Here is a 21,917-nt window from a genome sequence, read left to right on the forward strand (position 1 = left end):
TTTGTAACCTGAAGCGTTTGAAACCTGAGGCATTTGTAACTCGAGGTACCACTGTATTAGATGGGAATAATCTACTCTGGTCTAATATCATGCAGAAACATTTCTGGCTTCTGAATAATAATAATAATAATAATTTATTTATTTATTTATTTATTTATTTATACCCCACCCATCTGACTGGGGTTCCCCAGACACTCTGGGCAGCTCCCAACAGAATATTAAAAACACGATAAACCATCAAACATTAAAAGCTTCCCTAAACAGGGTTGCCTTCAGATGTCTTCTAAAAGTCAGATAGTTGTTTATTTCCTTGACATCTGATGGAAGGGCGTTCCACAGGGCAGGCACCACTACCGAGAAGGCCCTCTGCCTGGTTCCCTGTAACCTCACTTCTTGCAGTGAGGGAACTGCTAGAAGGCCCTCGGAGCTGGACCTCAGTGTTTTACTCTATAACCCTATATGTCAAAAGAAGTTCATGCTATGCGAAACTTGCTTATTCTACCAGACTCTTATCAGGCTATGGTATTTCATTTTCCCTTTGCTCTAGTACCAATGTTTGGTTTCATGGATATTGTGGTATGGAATGTATTGCACCTTATGGAAAAAAAGCCTTTCAATAAGAATTTACTCTTCAAAGAGAAGCAGCTGACAAAGGTGTACAGACTCCTTGACCAAAAGCAGTTCTCACTGTTTTGCACACCAGTGTAAATTAATCACAGCCATCTAAATACCACAAACCCCTCAAAAGGTGAGTGCCACCAGCAGGGAAGTCCTTTATAGATGACCTTTGTCCATATTTCCTAGCCAGCAGCTGCAGCCAGAGATTGTGGTGGCCTCTGCCCAGTGATACAAGAGCTTGGGTTAATTATGATAAGGACATTAATGTTTGCCCTCAATGCAGCTGCACAGATTTACACCAAACTGAGTTGCATCATGTTAGTACCTGCGAGAGAACATTTCCCATTGTGGATTAACTTTGTGCAACTGATTTGACCCTAGGTGAAAAGTCTCACAAAAGGTAGAGCTGGAAGGTGGAGCTTCTGAGCTTTTTATAAACTTGATGCACACAAGTTCAGCCTTTGCTCTGCCTCACTTGCCCAGCAGGACTTCCAGCAGGTAAGTATTCAAAGGTAGGCAATTCCTTTGGAGAGTCATAGCTCAAGAGTGACACCCTTGACAGAGGAGTGGTGCAGGATTCCCAATTCCCAAAGACCTCACCTGTGCCCAAAGATTTTCTTCTCTTTACCAGCAGAGGACTAAAGCTGGTGGTAGGATTTTCTGGAGACCTGTAATCTTGTGAAAGAAGCTTTTCTGTCTGGATAGACCAAAGGCAGGAGCTGGACAGTGGAAGAGCTCTAAAAATCAAATAGTGGTGGGTTGAGGGTCTTGGCGGCATCTCAAAGGAGTGTTGGGAAGAGATGGGAGAGAAATGTGATTCTTTTTTTTAAAAAAAATACTTTCCAAATATTTATTAATTTTACAATCATTTTAACATTTCACAGTCTGTCTTTCCCCTCTTTCTGCAGTTCCTTAAATTTATTTTTTAATATCTTCTGCATATCCAAATTCATTTAATTTGCTCATTTAATTATCTACTTTAAATATATACTGGACTCTTATGAAACTGCAGGTTATTACAATAATCCTGCCAGTGTTTATATCTGTTTGCAATTTATCTGCAAATATTCAATAAACCATTTCCATCCTTTTATAAAAAGTTTGTTATCTTGATTTCTTATTCTTGATTTCAGGAAATCGAGAGAAATTTGATTCAGTTTGCATTTTAACGTGCCAAATTTGCATTTTCTGAAATAATATGCCACCTGAAACATAGCTCTCGTTTGAGATTTGCAAATACCTGACAAATACCTCCAGACAAATAGTGCATAAAAATGCACAAAGTGTGTATATAAATGCATTTATTAGTGAAAACAATGTACCATGTAGTTTTCCAGAGAAATAGATCCATTAAATTTGGGGGAGCGAGGTTCCTATGCCAGCACCCTGCGAATTCAGCTCTCCAACAGTGAAGGCTGACTTTGGCTTATTGCCTTGCAAAGTTCTAGCGTGAATTGCCACCTAAGTAGCTAAAGGGTGAGTTTTATGGGTCCATTCTGCAGCAACTGCTGTTGTCCAAATGGTGCCGTGAAGTGGATACAAAGGCAAGATTCAGAACCTCAAGAAGAGGGGGCAAGGAAGGCAAGCCAAATCTTTTGCTTTTTATTAAATTGGCAATTTACAGATGGTGGAGACTGGGGCAAATTGGCTGAGAGAAGGGAGTGTCTCTGTGAGGAAATCTGAAATAGTTTTAGGATGGAGGTGGGCTCCAGATGTGATCCATCACTATAAAATCCCATCATCCCCGATAGCTAGCCATGCTGGAGAGGCAGGTTTCCAGAGCTGTTTTAGGAGATACAAGGAAGATAGTGACAATGGCAACAGCACAGGAATGAGTGGGGAATTTACTATTTCGTGCCTTTGTGAACAAGGACCATGGCCATCTAATGAGGGTTAAACATTCATTATTTTTAAAAACTCATTTTCAATTTTACCTGTACTATGATATGCCATATCTGCTTGTGCATCATGATTATGAAACTGGTTGTTTTTTTTTTTAAAAAAAAACAGACAAGAAGCTATTAGGCAAGAGAGCCAGTGTGGTGTAGTGGTTAAGAGCGATAGACTCGTAATCTGGTGAACTGGGTTCGCGTCTCCGCTCCTCCACATGCAGCTGCTGGGTGACCTTGGGCCAGTCACACTTCTCTGAAGTCTCTCAGCCCCACTCACCTCACAGAGTGTTTGTTGTGGGGGAGGAAGGGAAAGGAGAATGTTAGCCGCTTTGAGACTCCTGAAGGGGAGTGATAAAGCGGGATATCAAATCCAAACTACTACTACTACTATTCTTCTTCTTCTTCTTCTTCTTCTTCTTCTTCTTCTTCTTCTTCTTCTTCTTCTTCTTCTTCTTCTTCTTCTTCTTCTTCTTCTTCTTTTTCTATCTGAAATCCTGCTACAAGCAATCACCAACCAGCATTTTGAAAAGTTGTCCTTCTCTAGCGGTGGTTGTTTCTCTACTAAACACCATCTCTCTATCTCTCTGTTATCATAACAGAAAAGTAAGCACTTAGAAAAATGGCTGGGAAACCAAAGCTTTACTACATCAATGGAAGAGGCCGGATGGAAACCATAAGGTGGCTGTTGGCTGCAGCTGGGGTCGAGGTTTGTCTTCAGAATTTATCTAAACCCACCATTTATTTAAGGCTGTAAATATAACCGCATATTTGAAGGACATCCCTCTCCGGCCCCACAAGAAAAAGAATGTGGGGAAATGTAGCTTGTTCAAGGCTGTTATGTGCATACATAAATGAGGGTGCTGGGAATGGTAGCTCTGTGGGGATAAACCAGATCTCCCAGGATTCCTTGGGAGAAGTCATGTGCTTTCAAAGTGCTTTGAAGGCATGCAGACTAGGAATCCATTTCAGGCAGTTGGGTCCAGTCCTACCATATGGCAGAGTGAGGCACCTGCCTCAGGTGACTGATTTTAAGTGTCCTGGAAGGGTAGCAAATTGTCGCATTTACAGTGTTTTCATTTACTATTGTTGCACCTTTCTTGTCAGGGACAGGGATTTTCTGCGTCATATGACAAAACAAATTGGGGAACCATTTGCTGTTCTGTCTCAGACAGAGAAAAGTCCTGGGCTGGCCTTGCTTTCACACCAAGACATCCATTTTTGTGACATCCCTGCTTCAGGGCATGAACTGCTTTCAGACTCACACCACTTTTAATATCATATGCCCACTTCAACCATCAATGACATTAGCAGTGGAATTAATATTGTCCCAGCCCTTATAATCCCCTCCCATGCTTTGTGGCACTTTCCTGTCTCGTATTGCTTTCCCAAAAAATTGACAACAGAAGAGGAGATTACTTAGGGGGTTTCCATGAAATTTCCTCCAGTGCTTGAAAAACTCTGGGACATTTATGGCAGCTGAAATTATTTCATGAGACCCTTGAAATCTTCTGCCTCTTTTATTTTCTAGTTTGAAGAACAATTTATTGAGTCAAACGAAGATCTGGAAAAGTTAAGGAAGGGTGAGTATGACATAGTGTGTTCTCCCTCATGGAGAGCACAGGTTGTGGTTGGGGCTGACAAGACACCTCACTGTTACTAGGCAAATGGTTTGGCCATCCTGTAAACAGGGGCGGGCTGTTACTGGGGAAATTTAGATGTTGCCAACTAGTGATTCACAGCCCTATTTGTTAAATACAAGGCACGCAGCAACGGACGTCCTCTTTTGCTGCATGCTTCGGATCACCCACCCTCCCTTCCCTAATGTTAGGCTGTTTGCTTGACCTTGCTATTGCCTGTCATGGGGTCGTCTGCTTTGGGGCAGGGGCCCGGTAGGAATTTTGCCATTTGGCTGATTAGTGTGTGCCACTTGGTTTTCGCCTACTGCGTAGCAAATCGTCACAACTTGTAAGGTTTGCGGTTAGGCATTGGTCTGGAATTGGTTGCTGGGGGGTATGGATTCGGCTGTGCCTGTCCCCCAAAATGCTGCTGCTGGTGGAGGGGTATGGATTCGGCTGTGCCTGCCCCTCCAAAATGCTGCTGCTGCTGCTGAAGGGTTTTACCGTTAAAGGAACCCAGGGGCTCCCCCATGCTTTTGTCCGAAACCCCCTGGCAGGGGCTAGGGCCACGCAAGCCCCTGGGAGCATTCTGGGGAGAGGTGAGGCATGGTTCCCAGTCCCGTCTCTCTCCCCAGGTGACTTACCCTTCCTGACTTCGCGGGGGGTGCGAATGTCAGAGCTGTCCCCGTGCGGGGGCAGTTAGTGGTGCTACCAATGCCTAAGCAACCACTCACATTGCTGTATTTGAATAAAGTTGTGGCCAAAATTATGCCAAAAACCTTAAACAAAAATTAAGTGTCAATTGTGTTTTTCTTGGGGGGGGGGTGTCTTGGGGACCTCGACGCGCAACTGAATATCTCAGGATACTTTAGAGGATAATCACACAGACACCAAGATTACACGGAAGTTAAAAGAGCAAGTTTATAGTCTAGATGGATTCCCTGTACAATATGAAGAATAGACAATCTACTCTGAAGAGTCACTGCAATTCTACGTGTGCCTCCTCACATGTGGGCCACATAGAGTTCAGTGGGACTATCTTCCAGTCTTAATCATAGGTGTTTTGAAAGTTCTCCAGGTCTTCATTGTGCCCTTAATCTCAGTTACCTGTGCACGATTTTCGGCAAGAATATGTGTGAATTCACAGTTGTTATCTGGTTGTATTGCCTTTAACTCTGTCCTTTGAAAGAGAAGAGAGTTTCCTAGCAATAGACAGCAACCTTCGACACATGATATTCAACACTGCATTTTGCAGGGCAGTTTGCTTGTTTTTAGCTAGAGAGCAGATTTAGCATATACACACAAAACTAGTTTTCCATTGTGTGTTTGCTGTACAGGTTTAGCACATTTCTGCAAAAGCATTCTTCACTATACAAAAAAAAGCAGAGGCAAACTTTATGATCAGAAAGGAACAATGGAGAAGTACCTAAATACTCAGATTCAAAGCATGTCAGATGTTCCTGAAAATTCACATGTCCTTGTAATTAACTGGGAGAATGAACTGACACTTTTCATCTTCCTTTGAAAAGATGGAGTCCTGCTCTTTCAGCAAGCGCCCATGGTGGAAATTGATGGGATGAAGATGGTGCAGACGCGAGCTATTCTCAACTACATTGCAACCAAATACCATCTCTATGGGAAGGATGTGAAGCAGCGAGCATTGTACCGTAACATTTCTATAAGTTTTGTTATTAATGCATGATCCAAGAAGAAATCTCTAGTCTGTGATATAATATGCTGACAAGCTATGAGTCAGCACATTTCAACTCCCTGTGACTGCCAACTAAAACAAAAAAAGTTCAAGATTGAGCAATGTGAGCTAATATCACCTCTCAGTTTCCCAACTAGTTCACGTGGACTGGTTCATTTGAAATCAAGGTGGTTTCTCCAAAGTTCATGCCCTAGACATTCATTTAATCTCAATAGATTGGATCACTGGATGTCAATACACCCCTTTCCACTTATATAATTCTGATTTTTAATATGATTTGCTTAAAAAAAAGTGTAACTGAAGAAGGTCTCTATGACTGATCAGCAAATCATACAGTTTTTTGTTCATTGTGCATATTTATTCCCATGAAAATAGGGGCACTTCCTGCCAATGTGTTTTTTCTATCAGACAAATGGTATTACCCAGAAAGCACTTTTATTAAGGTGTAAGAGAGAGAGACTGAGACTGAGAGACAATGAGAGTGAAAAGGGCTCTTTCAAAGGAAGAAATATACCTTCTCCAAAATATAGAAGCATTGTCCCTGTTTTTCTACCGAGATGACACAATTTCCCACTCTCCCTCTTGTGTTGGTTCTGTTTGTCTTACAGTTATATTATTATTATTATTATTATTATTATTATTATTATTATTATTATTATTATATCCATTTGTCCAGTGCCCATGTGTGCTGTTTTCTGAAAAGAGTATAGTTTAAAGGGCTTTCCTCAGAGAGCAAGGTAAAAGAGGCTTTGGCATGGAAAGCCCCATACAAATAGGAATTAGTTGCCACAAGACTCTAGATCTGTACGGCTAATTTTCACAATCCCACTCTGTCCTACATTTGTGGTTTTACTCCTGCTTCCATTAGCCCCAGCCAGCATGGCCTAAGGTCAGGGGTGATGGAAGTAGGAACCGAAGAAAACTTCTGGAGGTAAACACCTTCTCTATCCCTCCTACAGAGGGGCAACAGGTCTAGCACACAGGGATATCTGTATGATTTTATTATTGAGTTATTTGAGTTGTTTTTTAAAGCACACCCTTCAGCCAAGAAACATTCCTGGAGCAGCTTAAAAATCACTTTGAAAAGACCCCCCACACACACACCTCAAGCTTCTCATCTGAAAAGAAATGACATGAAAGGAACATGAATCAGGTATGAGGAGGAAATAAGCAAATTGAGGTTCAAGTTCCTCGCTGCCGTCTTTCTATATCCAAAAATATTATTCCTGATGTTATTATTATCTGAGAGGGAGAAACAACCTTCCCACTATTGACACACGAGCTTTATTGGTGTCCGCGATTTTCAATGTACCACGCCAAATCTCATGGTCCCTGGCGATCCAATCACAGCAACATTTTCTTTCCCTCAGGATTGATATGTATTGTGAAGGTACTATGGATCTGTATGAACTGATGCTGATGCTTCCCATCAAGCCAGCTGACACGAGGGAGAAGGAGTTTGCAAACATTGTCGAAAAAGCCACCACCAGATACTTCCCAGTCTTTGAAAAGGTACGAGGCAAAGAAGGAACGGAACTTACAACCCCTTTTGAGAGAACAGAGTCACCTATGCTCAACTGTAGTTGGCAGCTGGTAATGTTGACAGGACTGTCTGGTCTGCCAGAAATCGTTTTCTTAATTCTTCATTTTCCAAACGGCAACAGTACATTTTAGACCATGTCCTGAGCTAAAAGGAAATATTTTAGTGGTGTGAGAGAAGAGTAAGCATAGCACACAGAGTGTTAATACCCCAGCTTCTCATTTTTGGCACAGTGGCTTTTCAGATGAAGTGGGGGTTTTTTGGCACTCCTTACCTCAGTACCGATCCAAATCCTCTTCATGTCATGATGCAATACTATCTGGGTGAGTGGTTTTAAAAAGTTGCCCAAATATATTCTCCATTTTGTTTATGTACCTGAAGTACTCTTAAAACATTTTCCGCTCTGTAGGTCCTCAAAGATCACAGGCAAAATTTCCTGGTTGGAAATCAGCTCAGCAAAGCAGATATTCAACTGCTTGAAGCCATTTTAATGGCAGAAGAGCTGAAGGCTGATATTCTCTCCCAATTCCCTCTTTTAAAGGTAAGCAACACAATTTCACAACTTATTATAAAAGACAGAGGATGAACAGGTGTTGTTGTTGTTGTATTGATTGATTGATTGATTGATTGATTTATACAGACCCCGCCCATCTGGCTGGCTCCCAACAGAACATTAAAAACACGATAAAACATCAAACATTAAAAACGTGCCTAAGTCGGTACAGGTTCCCTGGCTCTTGCAAGTTCTCATTAGCTGTGAAACCCTCCGGATCTTGCTGCACTGCAGCTCCCATCCACCCCGATCACTGGCCATGCTGGCTGGGACTGATGGGAAATGTAGGCCGTCCATAAGGGAAAGGTCATAGCTTTCCCACCTCTGTGCTAGAGCACACTATCCATACAAGAGTAGCAGAATAGCAAGGGGGTTGGAAGCAGCGACACACCATAGGGAACAATATGTCAGCTAATTGCAATTGCCATTCGAATCAAACCACCCCAAAGCGAGACTCCATATTCCATTTTCCAAGGTATACTTAGTACAGCACTGTAATTCTCTGGGGACCTTTGCTGGTATACAGCAGATAGATTGTTCAGGTTCCCAGGATTTAAAAATGTCTGTACGCATATAGTGTATATGTGTGCACATGTGTTTTGATGATTGAGCATGTAGCATCACATGGCAACAGGCACACATCCTAAACTAGTAGTTTGATGGGAAGAGCAGCTCTGGATCGCATACGTATGGTGCCATTAATTCAACCGTACTAGTAGATCTATACTTGCACCCCTTTCTGGATATCTTCAGCTTCCATATAAAGGAAAGTGGCAGGCCACACAGATGAGAGCTCAGTATGCTTACTGAAGCATAAGCCGAGCTCTAGTATAGAGCTTTTATCCCCCTTTGCATATCTAAAACACCATCGTCTCTGAAACGTGACTTGGGTTTCCATCACACAAATAAGGCCCATATTCATGGATAAGCCATTTCTGAATTAACTGTGGACTCTTAAAAGCAACTCACAAGCCTGCAAACAGTGGCTTCCATCTTCAAAGGAGCAACCTTGAAATAACTGTGTTTTGTAGATAATAGAGTTTCTCATCAATAGTTTCAGTATTGATGATCAAGTTGTACTACCATTACGGTGCGAGATGATTCTTCAGGAATGCCACCATTTTTGCTATAAGACTTCTCCTTTTATCCCCTAAATGTTTTACTGTTTCTCTTTTCAGGCTTTTAAAGTAAGAATGAGCAGCATCCCTACAGTTAAGAAATTTCTGCAGCCCGGGAGTCCAAGAAAACCACCAATGGAAGTTAAGGATGTGCCAGGGATCATGAAGATTTTCTACGGATAAACTAAACAAAGCAAAATAATTTCACCTCATGGAAGGTAGCTACAACTGCACCGGGCACAAACTGGGGTGTAAATTCATGAAGCTACAGTGAGAACAACAAGAGTAAAAGATGGTAATATTGTGTGGCGCTACACTGAAATGTAATAAAACATTCTACAGCTTTTATACTTCTGTGCAATGTTTTTCTTGAGTAGCCAATAACATGTCTGTCCAACCACCACTAGTTCCTGCTGGTGCTTTGCATAAAGGTAAAGGTAAAGGTAAAGGGACCATTAGGTCCAGTCGTGGCCGACTCTGGGGTTGCAGCGCTCATCTCGCTTTACTGGCTGAGGGAGCCAGCGTACAGCTTCCGGGTCATGTGGCCAGCATGACTAAGCCGCTTCTGGTGAACCAGAGCAGCACACGGAAACGCCGTTTACCTTCCCACCGGAGTGGTACCTATTTATCTACTTGCACTTTGACGTGCTTTCGAACTGCTAGGTTTGCAGGAGCAGGGACCGAGCAACGGAAGCTCACCCCGTAACGGGGATTTGAACCACCGACCTTCTGATCGGCAAGTCCTAGGCTCTGCGGTTTAACCCACAGTGCCACCTGCGTCCCTGGTGCTTTGTATAAATGAAACCAAATTTGACAATTTGGCAGCTAAACACTAACCCAAATGGATACGTAACAAGCAGGAATTAACGAAGTGACCCCTACCCAAAGAGGCTGCTACCCTTTTCCCACATTTAATACGGTTGGGCTTCCTTCTCCCATACATTGGATTGTGCAGTTGTGAGGCAGCTTTGCCTGATCAAACTTCTATTGAAGCCACAAAAACAATGATTTGGGTGGGGGGCAGGGAGAGAGTTGGCAACCAAGAGGCAAAAGAGGAGACACTGGAGGGGGCAAGTGGCAGGGATTGCTTGCTAATGGACATAAGGGACTCCACTGCCATGGGGAGCACCCACTGTTTCTGGAAGTTTCCCTCTCCTCAGCGACACAGAAGGAGCCACTGGGAAGGGCAAGCAGACCTGCCATTTCCCCCTCTTGCCCTAAAAAATAAATTTGAAATCCCCCAGCGGAAGGGAAAGTCCTTCAGAGCATATAAGGCCCTATGCAGTTCAAGACCAGGTGACTTGAGAGACTGCCTTATTGCTTATACAGTGGTACCTCGGGTTACATACGCTTCAGGTTACATACACTTCAGGTTACAGATGCCGCTAACCCAGAAATATTACCTCGGGTTAAGAACTTTGCTTCAGGATAAGAACAGAAATTGTGTGGCAGTGGTGGTGCAGTGGCAGCAGGAGGTCCCATTAGCTAAAGTGGTGCTTCAGGTTAAGAACAGTTTTCAGGTTAAGAACGGACCTCCGGAATGAATTAAGTACTTAACCCGAGGTACCACTGTACACCCAAGAGATCACTGCAGTCCACGGGACAGTTTCTCCTGCAAGGATCTCATAAGCTGCCTCTACAATAACCTGGAGTGGGGTTTTGAGTGTGGCCACCTCTGTGCTGTGAAATAGCATTCCTGTCTCTCTATCTGCGCATTTCTTTTTACTGACAGGATTTCCCATCTGGATAAACAGGCCTGTTTTTTTTAACCATGAGCATTTACTTTTTTTTTTAGTCCTAAATGCATTTGAGGTACTGAATATGTGTTTTTAACTATTTATAATAATCTTATATGTAAATTGCCTTGAGATGGTTGTTTAGAAGATTGTGGGGGAATCAATAATAACAACAATAAAAAATGGATAGTACTCCATAACAAGGGTTATAGGACGACAGCCATGGGAAAAAACTATTTTTACACACTTCTCTATAAATGCATGGTTTTGATAGGTTTCTGGTGGCCTTAAGCAGTGCTCCCCCCCCCAAAAAAAATGTTTAGGGCTACTCTCATTTTCCTACTCATTGAAATACTGCCCTCAATGAGGCCAAACTTAGATTCACAAAATGTTTAGGGGTATGCATACCCCTGAGTCTCTCCCCTCCCCCCCAGAAAAAAGCACTGGCCTTATGACCCAGGGAGCCATTCATAGCAGCCAGCAGATCTGAGTTCTCTCTGTGTGTGTAACTGCCCAGATTAATGTCCAGAAGCAAAAAAAAGTGGGGAGGAAAGAGTGGTGAACAGCTTAAATGTTAAACCAACGGTTAAGATCTGCTGAGTTGTACTCATAGTACCTCCAAGGTCAGAAAAGTTGATAATTAGTTTGTGCAATGGGTTTTGCAACTTTTTTTTAAATAAAAAAGAACAGTTTGATAAAAAATAATAATAACTAACTAACGTACACAGGCTAGATAGGGCCTGGCAGAGAACCCATTCATTCATTGATATTTTTGCTTGCACAGCAGACAGAACATTCAGAAGATACAGTTTCACTTTCAGCTCTATGGCAAGGGAAAGTTTTATCTGCTGAATTGCTGCCTTTCACGCAGCTGTTAAAGACACAAAGTGTCTTTCAGGGGAAGCCATATTAGCAAAGCAAAAGAGGAAGAGCAACAGTGATGTAAATTATACTGATACCACACCACTGCCCTTCTTCTCCCCTCTATTCTAGCTCCCAGCTCTATCCCTTCTCTTAAACATCTTTTTGGTCGAACGCAATCATTCACCACCAGCATTGCTGACAGACCAGGAAAACCCCCGGCAAGGCTGTACTCTTGTGCCTTTAACAGTGCCGTGATCTGCAGAAATTAGGAGGTGACGCTTCTGGCAGTATGCAGATAAATATTACAGGAGTTTAGCTGAGCCTCCCTGCAATGTAAGGGACATAGATACAGGACCGGATTTAGGTTTGATGAGGCCCGAAGGTAATGGGGCCCTTTATATGTCCAGCTGTCCTCTGTCAACAACAAATTGCCGCTGTTTTTTGCTTTGAATATATGCTATACAGGGGTACCTCGGGTTACAGATGCTTCAGGTTACAGACACTTCAGGTTACAGACTCTGCTAACCCAGAAATAGTACCTCGGGTTAAGAACTTTGCTTCAGGATGAAAACAGAAATCATGCTCCGGCGGCAGAGGGAGGCCCCATTAGCTAAAGTGGTACCTCAGGTTAAGAACAGTTTCAGGTTAAGAACAGAACTCCAAAATGAATTAAGTTCTTAACCTGAGGTACCACTGTATGGTAATTTATGGACCTAATAGGTATCTAAAGCCATTTGCACATAGCAAAAGATGTATTTTATCAAAGTAATTGTTGAAAAGTCCATGCAGAAAGCAAAGTCCATGCAGAATGTGGGCACCCTATATATATATAAATGATCAAACCAGTGATATTTTAGGGAGCAGGCTAGCAGGCGGGGCCCATTACTTACATCACAGGAGCCTACACAACACAAAACCCTGTTGCTGTATGGAAGTTTTATTTTATTTGGTTTTTTTATCTTATATTTTGTAAATGTACATCCATTTTTTTCCCTTTATTTTTTTGGAGGGCCCCCAAGAGAGTGGGGCCCTAAGCTATAGCTTGTTTAGCTTATACGTAAATCAGGCACTGCATAGAACTATGCAAGGGCACAGCATGGGTTGCCAGTGGGGGGGGGGACACACCTGGCTTGCTAGTAGTACATGTGAAAAGGATCTAGGGATCTGAGTGGACCACAAGCTTAATATGATGCAGCAGCAAAGAAAGAGAATGCTATTCTAAGGCTGCATCAACAGAAGTACAGTGTCCAGATCAAGGGAAGTAACAGTCCCACTCCATTCTGCTCTATTCATGCAGGTGGCATTGTGGTCTAAACCACTGAGCCTCTTGGGCTTGCCGATCAGAAGGTCGGCGGTTTGAATCCCTGCGACGGGGTGAGCTTCCATTGCTCGGTCCTAGCTCCTGCCAACCTAGCAGTTCGAAAGCATGCCAGAAAGTGCAAGTAGATTAATAGGTACCACTCCGGCGGGAAAGTAAATGGCGTTTCCGTGCACTGCTCTTGTTTCGGTGTTCCGTTGCACCAGAAGCGGCTTAGTCATGCTGTCCACATGACCTGGAAAAACTGTCTGTGGACAAACGCCGGCTCCCTTGGCCTGTAAAGTGAGGTGAGCGCCGCAACCCCAGAGTCGTCTGCAACTGGACTTAACCGTCAGGGGTCTTTTCCCTTTCCCTTTCTATTCTGCCTTGGTCAGACCACACCTGGAATACTGTGTCCACAATTTAGGAAGGATGTTCACAAGCTGGAACGTTTGCAGGGGATGACCAAGAGGATCAAGGGTCTGGACACTGAGTTTTATTAGGAATGGTTGAGGGAGTTGTATATGTTTTGCCCTGAAAAGAGGAAATGGAGAGGAAGTTGGATTTTCAAAACAGCCAAACACTGATTTCCTTGATCGATATGAGCATTCATAAGAGCTGGAAGCATCCCGTGCCCTCCAGATGTTGCTAGACTGCAGTTTCAGCCAACTGCAGCCAGGATGTAAGCTGGCTACAGGCAGATAAGATTTTTAGATGATGACATCAAAGTAATTATCAGTTAAAAAGAGAGGAAGAGTCGGTTACCGTATTTTTCATGCTATAGGATGTACCTAGTTTGAGGGGGAGGAAATAAGGGGGGAGGGAATTCCGAATCCCAGAAGCCAGAACAGCAAGAGGGATCTGGCTTCTGGGATAGCCACTGGGATAGCTGGTCTAGCTTTGCACGAAGCCTCCGCAGGGCACAGGGAGCCTTCATTCCCGTGCCCTGTGGAGGCTTCTGGGGCAGCCCATGAAGCCTCTGGAGGGCAGCAGGGTGCCTTCATCCCGCTGCCCTGCGGAGGCTTTGCGCAGCTAAGCCAGAAGCTAGAACAGCGAGACGGAGCGCTGCACAGTGCTCCCTCTCCCTGTTCTGGCTTCTGGCTTAGCCACGCAGCCTGCATTCGCTCCATAACACACACACACATTTTCCCTTACCTCTTATAGAGCGAAAAATACGGTACTTTGTCTCCTGAGCATCTCTTTATATATTTTATGTGGAGTGACTGCCATCTTCTGGATCTTACCTGTCAGGCTGAAAGAAAAACAGACTTCACTTGTATGCAATACTTCTGCTATTTTAATCCAAACTGGCATTTCCCTCTGTCTCCACAGTTTAATTTCCACAAAAGCATGCTGCTCATATTCACACTGTAAGTCAAAATAAATCCAAGATCCCATTTAGCAATGGCCAATTTCTGCTTTCGGCAACATAGTGACTCAGTGCTTGCTTGTGACATATATGACAACGATGTATTCATTCTTTATGCTTGTTTACCTCAGGATCAAATAGTTTAGTTTATTGGCCCCGTTTCTATGATTCTGTAATTTTTGTATATTGTTTCCCCCTCTTTATTTGTTTTTCATTACTTTGACCCCTGATCTGGGATTCAGAACATTCAACGAAGTGATCAATAAAGCTTTTACAACATATACCATGGTCTTGCTCCTTATCCTTTCATTTTGAAAATGTTGGTTAAATTGAAAACTTGGCAAAATAATGGAAGCAGTTCACAAGCAGTAACCTTGAGACAACAGTTGATGCCAAGCTAAAATATCCTAGCAACAGCATGACAGAAACGACAGACCCTCCATGTGTACCTATTTTCCAGGGACGTCCAAGATTTAGAGAAGCTGTCCTGGTTTCTGATTTGATCCTGAAACGTCCTGCTTTTCCTTAGGATGTCCCTCTTTTCATTGGAGAAATGTTGGAGGGTATGGAGTTATCTGACCCCTGAACCGCCCAAAACACAATCCAGTATAGGGAAGGTTTTTTTTAATGCTTAATGTTTGTTTTTTTATATATGTGTAGGGTTGCTATATTTTGAAGAGCAAAAAAGAGGACATATTTGAAAATTTATACTTTTAACTATGGATCTCTATGACTACTCTCATTATAAAAAATAAGACATGTTCTGGAAAAAGGGGATATATGGCAACCATATTGGAAGCTGCCCAGAGTGTCTGGGGCAACCCAGTAAGATGTATGGGGTATAAATAGTAAAATTATCATTATTGAATTGGACATCCCTATTTTCACTGGAGAAATGTTGGAGGGTATGAAATGGTGCTTCAAAGTGTTTGCGTGTGTGAGAAAGATTTTTGCTCATCTCTAAGGTGCTCCTAAGGGACGCGGGTGGCACTTTGGGTTAAACCACAGAGCCTAGGACTTGCTGATCAGAAGGTCGGCGGTTGGAATCCCAGCGACAGGGTGAGCTCCTGCTGCTCGGTCCCAGCTCCTGCCAACCTAGCAGTTCGAAAGCACGTCAAAGTGCAAGTAGATAAATAGGTACCACTCCAGCGGGAAGGTAAACAGCGTTTCTGTGCGCTGCTCTGGTTCACCAGAAGCGGCTTAGTCATGCTGGCCACATGACCCATAAGCTGTACATCGGCTCCCTCGGCCAGTAAAGCGAGATGAGCACTGCAACCTCAGAGTCGGTCACGACTGGACCTAATGGTCAGGGGTCCCTTTACCTTTACCTTTAAGGTGCTCCTGGACCTTTCATTTTTTAAAAAAATATTTTTTAGCTCAGTGGCAGAGCATCTAGGAGCTCTTTCACATTTCAGCTTTCTTCATGCCTAGAAAACAGGGACAAAACTAGGCTTTATTTCACCTGGGTCAAAGACCCAGTTGACATCCCCTTGCACTCATTTGTGTATACACACACACACACACACACACACACACACACACACACACAGAGGCTGGGAGCCTCAGTGGTGTCCCTCTGGAGCTTTCACCCAGGCCAAAAAACCTGGCTAGCCCTCCCATAGCTATGGCTCTGCTAGAAAGCATGTGTACGAGCAGTTTTCCTGCTACACCTCTCCTGCTACACTCTCTCCCAGGACCAGGAGAGGATTGAAGAGGGAGGAGCAGAAGCAGGTGACATGCAGGCACAGTCTTCACCTGCTTGCACACAGCTTGGGTGGGGGAGATAAATAATCTGAGGTTAGGGTTGGAGCCTCCCTGTTGCGGCCACTGCCTCAATGGGTGCACTTCTAGGAATAGCTGAGAGATGTAGGATTGATGAACGTGCCCTAACTTGTAAGTGCACTTCTGACTATAAAGAGTTAATTCTTCACTCTAGACATTTCTAGCTTGACAGTGCTGTAACAAAGAGCAAAATGTTGTGCTAATGGAAGAAGGGCATTGAACATCACCCAGTGTGTTACAAGCATCCACCAGTTGCTTTTTAGAGGATAGTTAATAAGAAAAAAAAGAGCATTTTTATATGGTATATGTTGCTAAATATCTTTACCATATCACCCTGCCCTAACCACCTTTACTTGAAATGGTGTTGCGTTTATTTAAATTTAACTTCCTTTTTTGGAAAGCGGCAATAGCAACTGAGCCTGAAAAGCAACATCTCTTCGATCTTGAAGTTGCATTTTAGTCATTTTACTGCACCAACCACCACCCAAATCTGAGTCACGGTGAAATAAGCAGGGAAGTTTATTTTGTGCCAGGTTTTCAGCATGTGACTTTTAAATCTTCTCTTTTGCATCACTTGCATCTGAAAACACTTTGGTGCCTGACCAAAAGCAAAAAAAAAACAAAGCAAAACAAAAAAGCCTAGTTACGGTAATGAAGTTTAAAAAAGGGCAAAGTGATTTACAAATCCTATCATTTCCACCAGATGGCGCTATTTGCCATGCACCTAAATTTAACTCCAATTTTGGATGAAACAAGATGATTGCTACCTTGCTGTTGCTTTTTCTAAAGGTCATAGAGGAGTCTGAACAATTTGCCCGTATCTATGCAATGTGAATAAGAATGCATATATGGTAAGAGGCCAATTAGCATCAGAGCTTGCTTGCTTTAGTATTAGACTTGAAGAGAGAAAGAGAGAGAAAATTCAGGCATATTTTGCATGTTCCTTCCCCCCCTTTTTTTCTTTTTTGGTGTGGGTTAAAATGTGCACATCTAGTGCATCCAGATTCACAGTCTGCATGTGAAGAGAGCTTCAGCCTATATTTATACCTTGTATAGGACTGCTGTCTCTCAGCGCCTCCAGACTGTCAGGACTTTGTGGGAGTGATTCAATCGCACACCAGAACATTAGGTTTTGTGCAAAGTGGATCAAGGGACTCTGTGACTGCAGCTCGACAAATCCACTTACAAAACGCACACACCAGACTTTTTGCAGCTAGGAGAGTGAGACGGAAAGGACACAGATAAATTGGGGGCGAATGAATGGCTACCAGGAAGATGTGTACCACAAGAAAATCAGAATAAATGCTGTGCAAGAAAATCAGAAGCTTCCACCGTGAAAAAATGTATCACTGAATGTGCATCTCTCTCTCCTCAGCCTCTCTCTGTGATTCGCGGATGCATCGTCTTGTCAAAAAACACAATACACATAAGAGTTGGCTGGTTTAATCGTTTTTGTTTTGTTAGGATGACAAGAGCACAGGCGCATGTGTTTCCTGGTTGAGGTGAGGTTCACATGGTCAGGATATGGAACATTAGCATGACAAATGTAATGATTGTGTAGGAGGAAGTTCATTCCGGTAAAGCGGTATCCTATTCTTATTGTACTCTCACTCCTGTTTGATAGACTCGGACCATTTCAGGGATCGACCACAGCAAATCTGGCGATATAGGAACCCTAACGCAGGAAGTAGAAAGTTTGAGAAAGCAAAGCAAAAAGGAAGACGCAGCTGTGATTAGATTTGCCTTGGAAGACATCCAGCAACCAACTCTTACCACTGAGTGCAATCATAGACTTGTACAGCTGGAAGGGACCACGAGACTCATCCAGTCCAGCCCCCTGCAATGGAGGAATCTTTCACCCAGAGCGGAACTTGAACCCATGACCGTTAGATTAAGAATCATGTCTCTTCTTGACTTAGAAACAAGTCCCGCTGAGTTCAGTGAGACATATTCCCAGCAGAGATCAGTGCCAGAATTCCTCCTAGCACAACTGGATTTCCCCCTCTGCTCCCGGCTCACACGCCCTCCCCAAATCTGCTCTAGATGGTAGGGAAAACCTCCCAAATAGCAAGGTTGTGCCAGAGAGGAAGAAAGGGGAGGTGATTCCATCAGGCAGGTAGAAAGGCTTTGCATTGATGGAATGATCTCCTTCAACTACGTCCAATGCAACTCAATGATTGCAGTCATGGTAGCTTAATTACAACCTGCCTATAATTGCTCTATACCACTTCAAACTGCAGGTGTTGTTGGTGCCTGGGTACACGGAGAAAGACCTCGCTGGGCTTCTTGCTCCATCTAGAGAACTCCAGGCAGGAGTGTTCTCCCCCACAAGTGACCCTTGGGATGATTCATCACTCTTCTTTCCCAACATGCTTCTGTGACACATATCCGGACATGTCCACGCAATACAAAAGCAGAGTCCAAACAGAAGCTAGGCATTGGAGGTGTGGATTTCTAAGCTACTTTATTATGTACAAAACAGAGCAAAGGAAATCATGGCTCTTCTCTCCTTCATCTCCGAGAGAGCAGAAAAGCAAAAGTACAACATAACGGAACAGTATAACTGAACTTCCGTTCTCATGACTCCAACACTATGGAATGTCAGCACAGATATGTGAAAGCAATCACACATCCTGCAACGGGAGGAATGAAATCCCCACAGGTACGATTTTACCTGACTGGATGCTCGTCCAAAGAAAATTAAAAAAACACAGCTCACCTAGAAATCTAGTGTCATCCTATTTTCTATGCATTGGGATTTGGGGTGGGGGAAAATGTGTGTGGGAACATTCAAGCCTTTGAATCCTCACCAACAGTCTGTAGTGATATCACTAAAAAAATTAGTATATTTAGTTCTGTAACTGGAAATAAAAAAAAATGTTATTATCAGCTTTTTCTTGGAATTGGGTCTAAAAGTTCTGGCCTGTGAAAGAATATAACATAGCATTTTTTCCCCCTGAGCAAACTATATTATTTGTTATTTGTATCTTGTGTGTGTATAATTAATTTTCATTTTTCTGCAGTATTGTTTCCCCTTTATTTGTATTTCAATATGTCATTGAACTATATGTTTAAGATTGAATAAGCAAAAAAGAATTTTTTTTAAGCTTCTGATGATAACCGCGATAATTATTTCATTATATTGTAATTTTATTTTTCCTGTTTTTAAGTACAGATATGGGTAGAAATTACACACATATTTAAAAAGCACCGTGAAAATGCTTTTAAAAACCCCCGTTTTTAAAAAGGCATTGAATTTTGCATAGCTCACTGCCACCATCTAGTGTCACATTTGTATGTTGCATTTTTACAACACATTTAAAACGCTTTATTTGCAGCTGTGTAGCTGAGTCCATGGTGAACCTACAGGATCAGCAGCTGGCAGCCATCAGCCCTTTGTACCTTTCTTAATCGGAACTAACGCTTAATTAAAGGGGAAATTAAAAAAGAAAGGAAATGTTTTTGAAAAGGGTGTTTTTAGACCTATAACACTAAATGGAAGATAAAGAGATTAATCAAGACATCTTTTGCCATAGTTCTTGCCCTCTTAGTCCAAAACTTAGCACCTACTGCATCTGCTGCGATTTTCGCAGTTTTACATTGTTTTCTTACAGAATGATCTGATGAACCCTTTCTGGTGGGATATCCAAATTTACATATACTACCATGTTTGAGGGACGCGGGTGGCGCTGTGGGTTAAACCACAAAGCCTAGGACTTGCCAATCAGAAGGTCGGCAGTTCGAATCCCCGCGACGGGGTGAGCTCCCGTTGCTCGGTCCCTGCTCCTGCCAACCTAGCAGTTTGAAAGCACATCAAAGTGCAAGTAAATAAATAGGTACCACTCTGGCAGGAAGGTAAACGGCATTTCCGTGTGCTGCTCTGGTTCGCCAGAAGCTGCTTAGTCATGCTGGCCACGTGACCTGGAAGCTGTACGCCAGCTCCCTTGGCCAATAAAGCGAGATGAGCGCTGCAACCCCAGAGTCGGCCATGACTGGACTTAATGATCAGGGGTCCCTTTACCTTTACCTTTGCCTTTACCATGTTTGAAGGCAATTGTAGTTGTGTGAAAGCTGATAACGATGCACACAGAACAAGAATGTCGCTGCAAATGCTTTAAAAGCGGCAGGGGTCTTGCAGCAGATAGGATGCAAAATAGCATGCAAAATCAACAGCAACCCACAACAGTTTGCTCAAAATTCTTCCCCTGGCTTCAGTCTCAAAACATGGTATCTGCAAGTTAGCACCACCAAGGACATAGCCTCTAACATTTCTCCAATGTAAATAGGGACGTCCCATTCCGTAATGGTAATTTCTCTGTTTATATCCCCACACATCTTACTAGGTTGGCCCAGCCGCTCTGGGCAGCTTCCAACATATATAAAAGCATAATAAAACATTAAACTTTAAAAAAAACAACAAAAAAAAACTTCCCGATGCCGCTCTGGGCAGCTTCAGACAGCTTGGGGGGGCAGATAACTCCATACTCTCCAACATTTCTTGAATGAAAATAGGGACATCCTAAGGAAAAGCGGGACATTCCAAGATCACATTAGAAACCAGGACAGCTTCTCTAAATCAAGGACACTTGGAGGGTCTGCAAGGACACCATGCCAGAAATCGTAATTATGAGACAAGAAGAAGAAGAAGAAGAAGAAGAAGAAGAAGAAGAAGAAGAAGAAGAAGAATAGTAGTAGTAGTAGTAGTAGTTTGGATTTGATGTCCCGCTTTATCACTAACCTAAGGAGTCTCAAAGCGGCTAACATTCTCCTTTCCCTTCCTCCCCCACAAGAAACACTCTGTGAGGTGAGTGGGGCTGAGAGACTTCAAAGAAGTGTGACTGGCCCAAGGTCACCCAGCAGCTGCATGTGGAGGAGTGGGGAAGCGAACCCGGTTCACCAGATTACGAGTCTACCGCTCTTAACCACTACACCACAGGCTGAAAATCTGTCTGGTTTACTTTGAGGTACTTCTATTCATGGGCGTGAGAGATGATGTCAGAAAGTATGGGAGAATTTTTTATATATATATACTCTGGGAGTGGAAGTTTATTCTTTCCTTTCCTGTTTTGTGTATCTGTGTGTTTACAGGCCGGGGGAGGTAAGCTGCAGTTAAAGAACCAAGCCAGAACATACATAGGTTTTGTACTCATCCTTGGAATAAACATCCTAAAATTTCGGCAAACATTTTACCGTACCTTCCCAGACATTTTTGGTTCTTTTGCTATGATAGATATAGCCCCGTTATGGCCATGTTTCCCACCATCAAATTCTCCAGGTCCTCTGCTGATATCAGTTACACTGAAGTGAATTCAGGCATTGCAATGTGGAGGTTTTGAGCTGCTATAAGTGGCGCAGATGTTTGCAATCCATGTGGAAATTCTGGCCCTGACCCAGCTTGACGGAAGAACAACATATAGCCTATATATGAGTCCCCAGCTGCATCAGAAGATGTGCTATCCTGCCAATTCCATGGTACTTGAATAAACATTGCGGTGCAGTTCTTGACAGCACCTGTATCAATTGCATGACCAGAAGCTGCTACCACCTGTCTCAGTTAGGGTATCCGTTACTGAAAGGGTCTTTTCCATTGAAGCTGACACCAGGCAGGTGCTCAGAAAAATAATAGAGCTATTTTCTGCCTTTCCCCTCGTTTGCTTGGTAACTTATGAACGTTCACCAGTGATTGAACCTCACTTTGCTACCTGTGAGAAGGCTGTAGGTTGATCGCCTGCAAGGAGGCAAAACTCAAATTACTTTGTTGTTGCAACTTCAAAAGAACAAGTTGTTTTACTGCATAACTCAAACTTTCCGAAATTCTCCA

General features: G+C 43.1%; 1 protein-coding gene across 1 annotated transcript in view; it reads left to right on the plus strand.

Moving 5' to 3' along the window:
• The window catches only part of LOC309367210 (glutathione S-transferase-like), a 64,419-nt gene extending 55,023 nt beyond the window's left edge, over positions 1-9,396 (plus strand). The window contains exons 2-8 of the mRNA XM_081906600.1: positions 1,090-1,130; positions 3,110-3,216; positions 4,039-4,090; positions 5,656-5,788; positions 7,208-7,349; positions 7,787-7,918; positions 9,109-9,396. Coding sequence (XP_081762726.1) covers positions 3,130-3,216; positions 4,039-4,090; positions 5,656-5,788; positions 7,208-7,349; positions 7,787-7,918; positions 9,109-9,231 — 669 coding nt within the window. The 5' untranslated portion in view covers positions 1,090-1,130; positions 3,110-3,129 and the 3' untranslated portion in view covers positions 9,232-9,396. The remainder of the gene's footprint in view (positions 1-1,089; positions 1,131-3,109; positions 3,217-4,038; positions 4,091-5,655; positions 5,789-7,207; positions 7,350-7,786; positions 7,919-9,108) is intronic.
• The last annotated feature ends 12,521 nt before the right edge of the window (positions 9,397-21,917 follow it).

The sequence above is a fragment of the Podarcis melisellensis genome (assembly GCF_964234715.1).
Source record: "Podarcis melisellensis genome assembly, chromosome: 3".
In the NCBI taxonomy this organism is placed as follows: Eukaryota; Metazoa; Chordata; class Lepidosauria; order Squamata; family Lacertidae; genus Podarcis; species Podarcis melisellensis.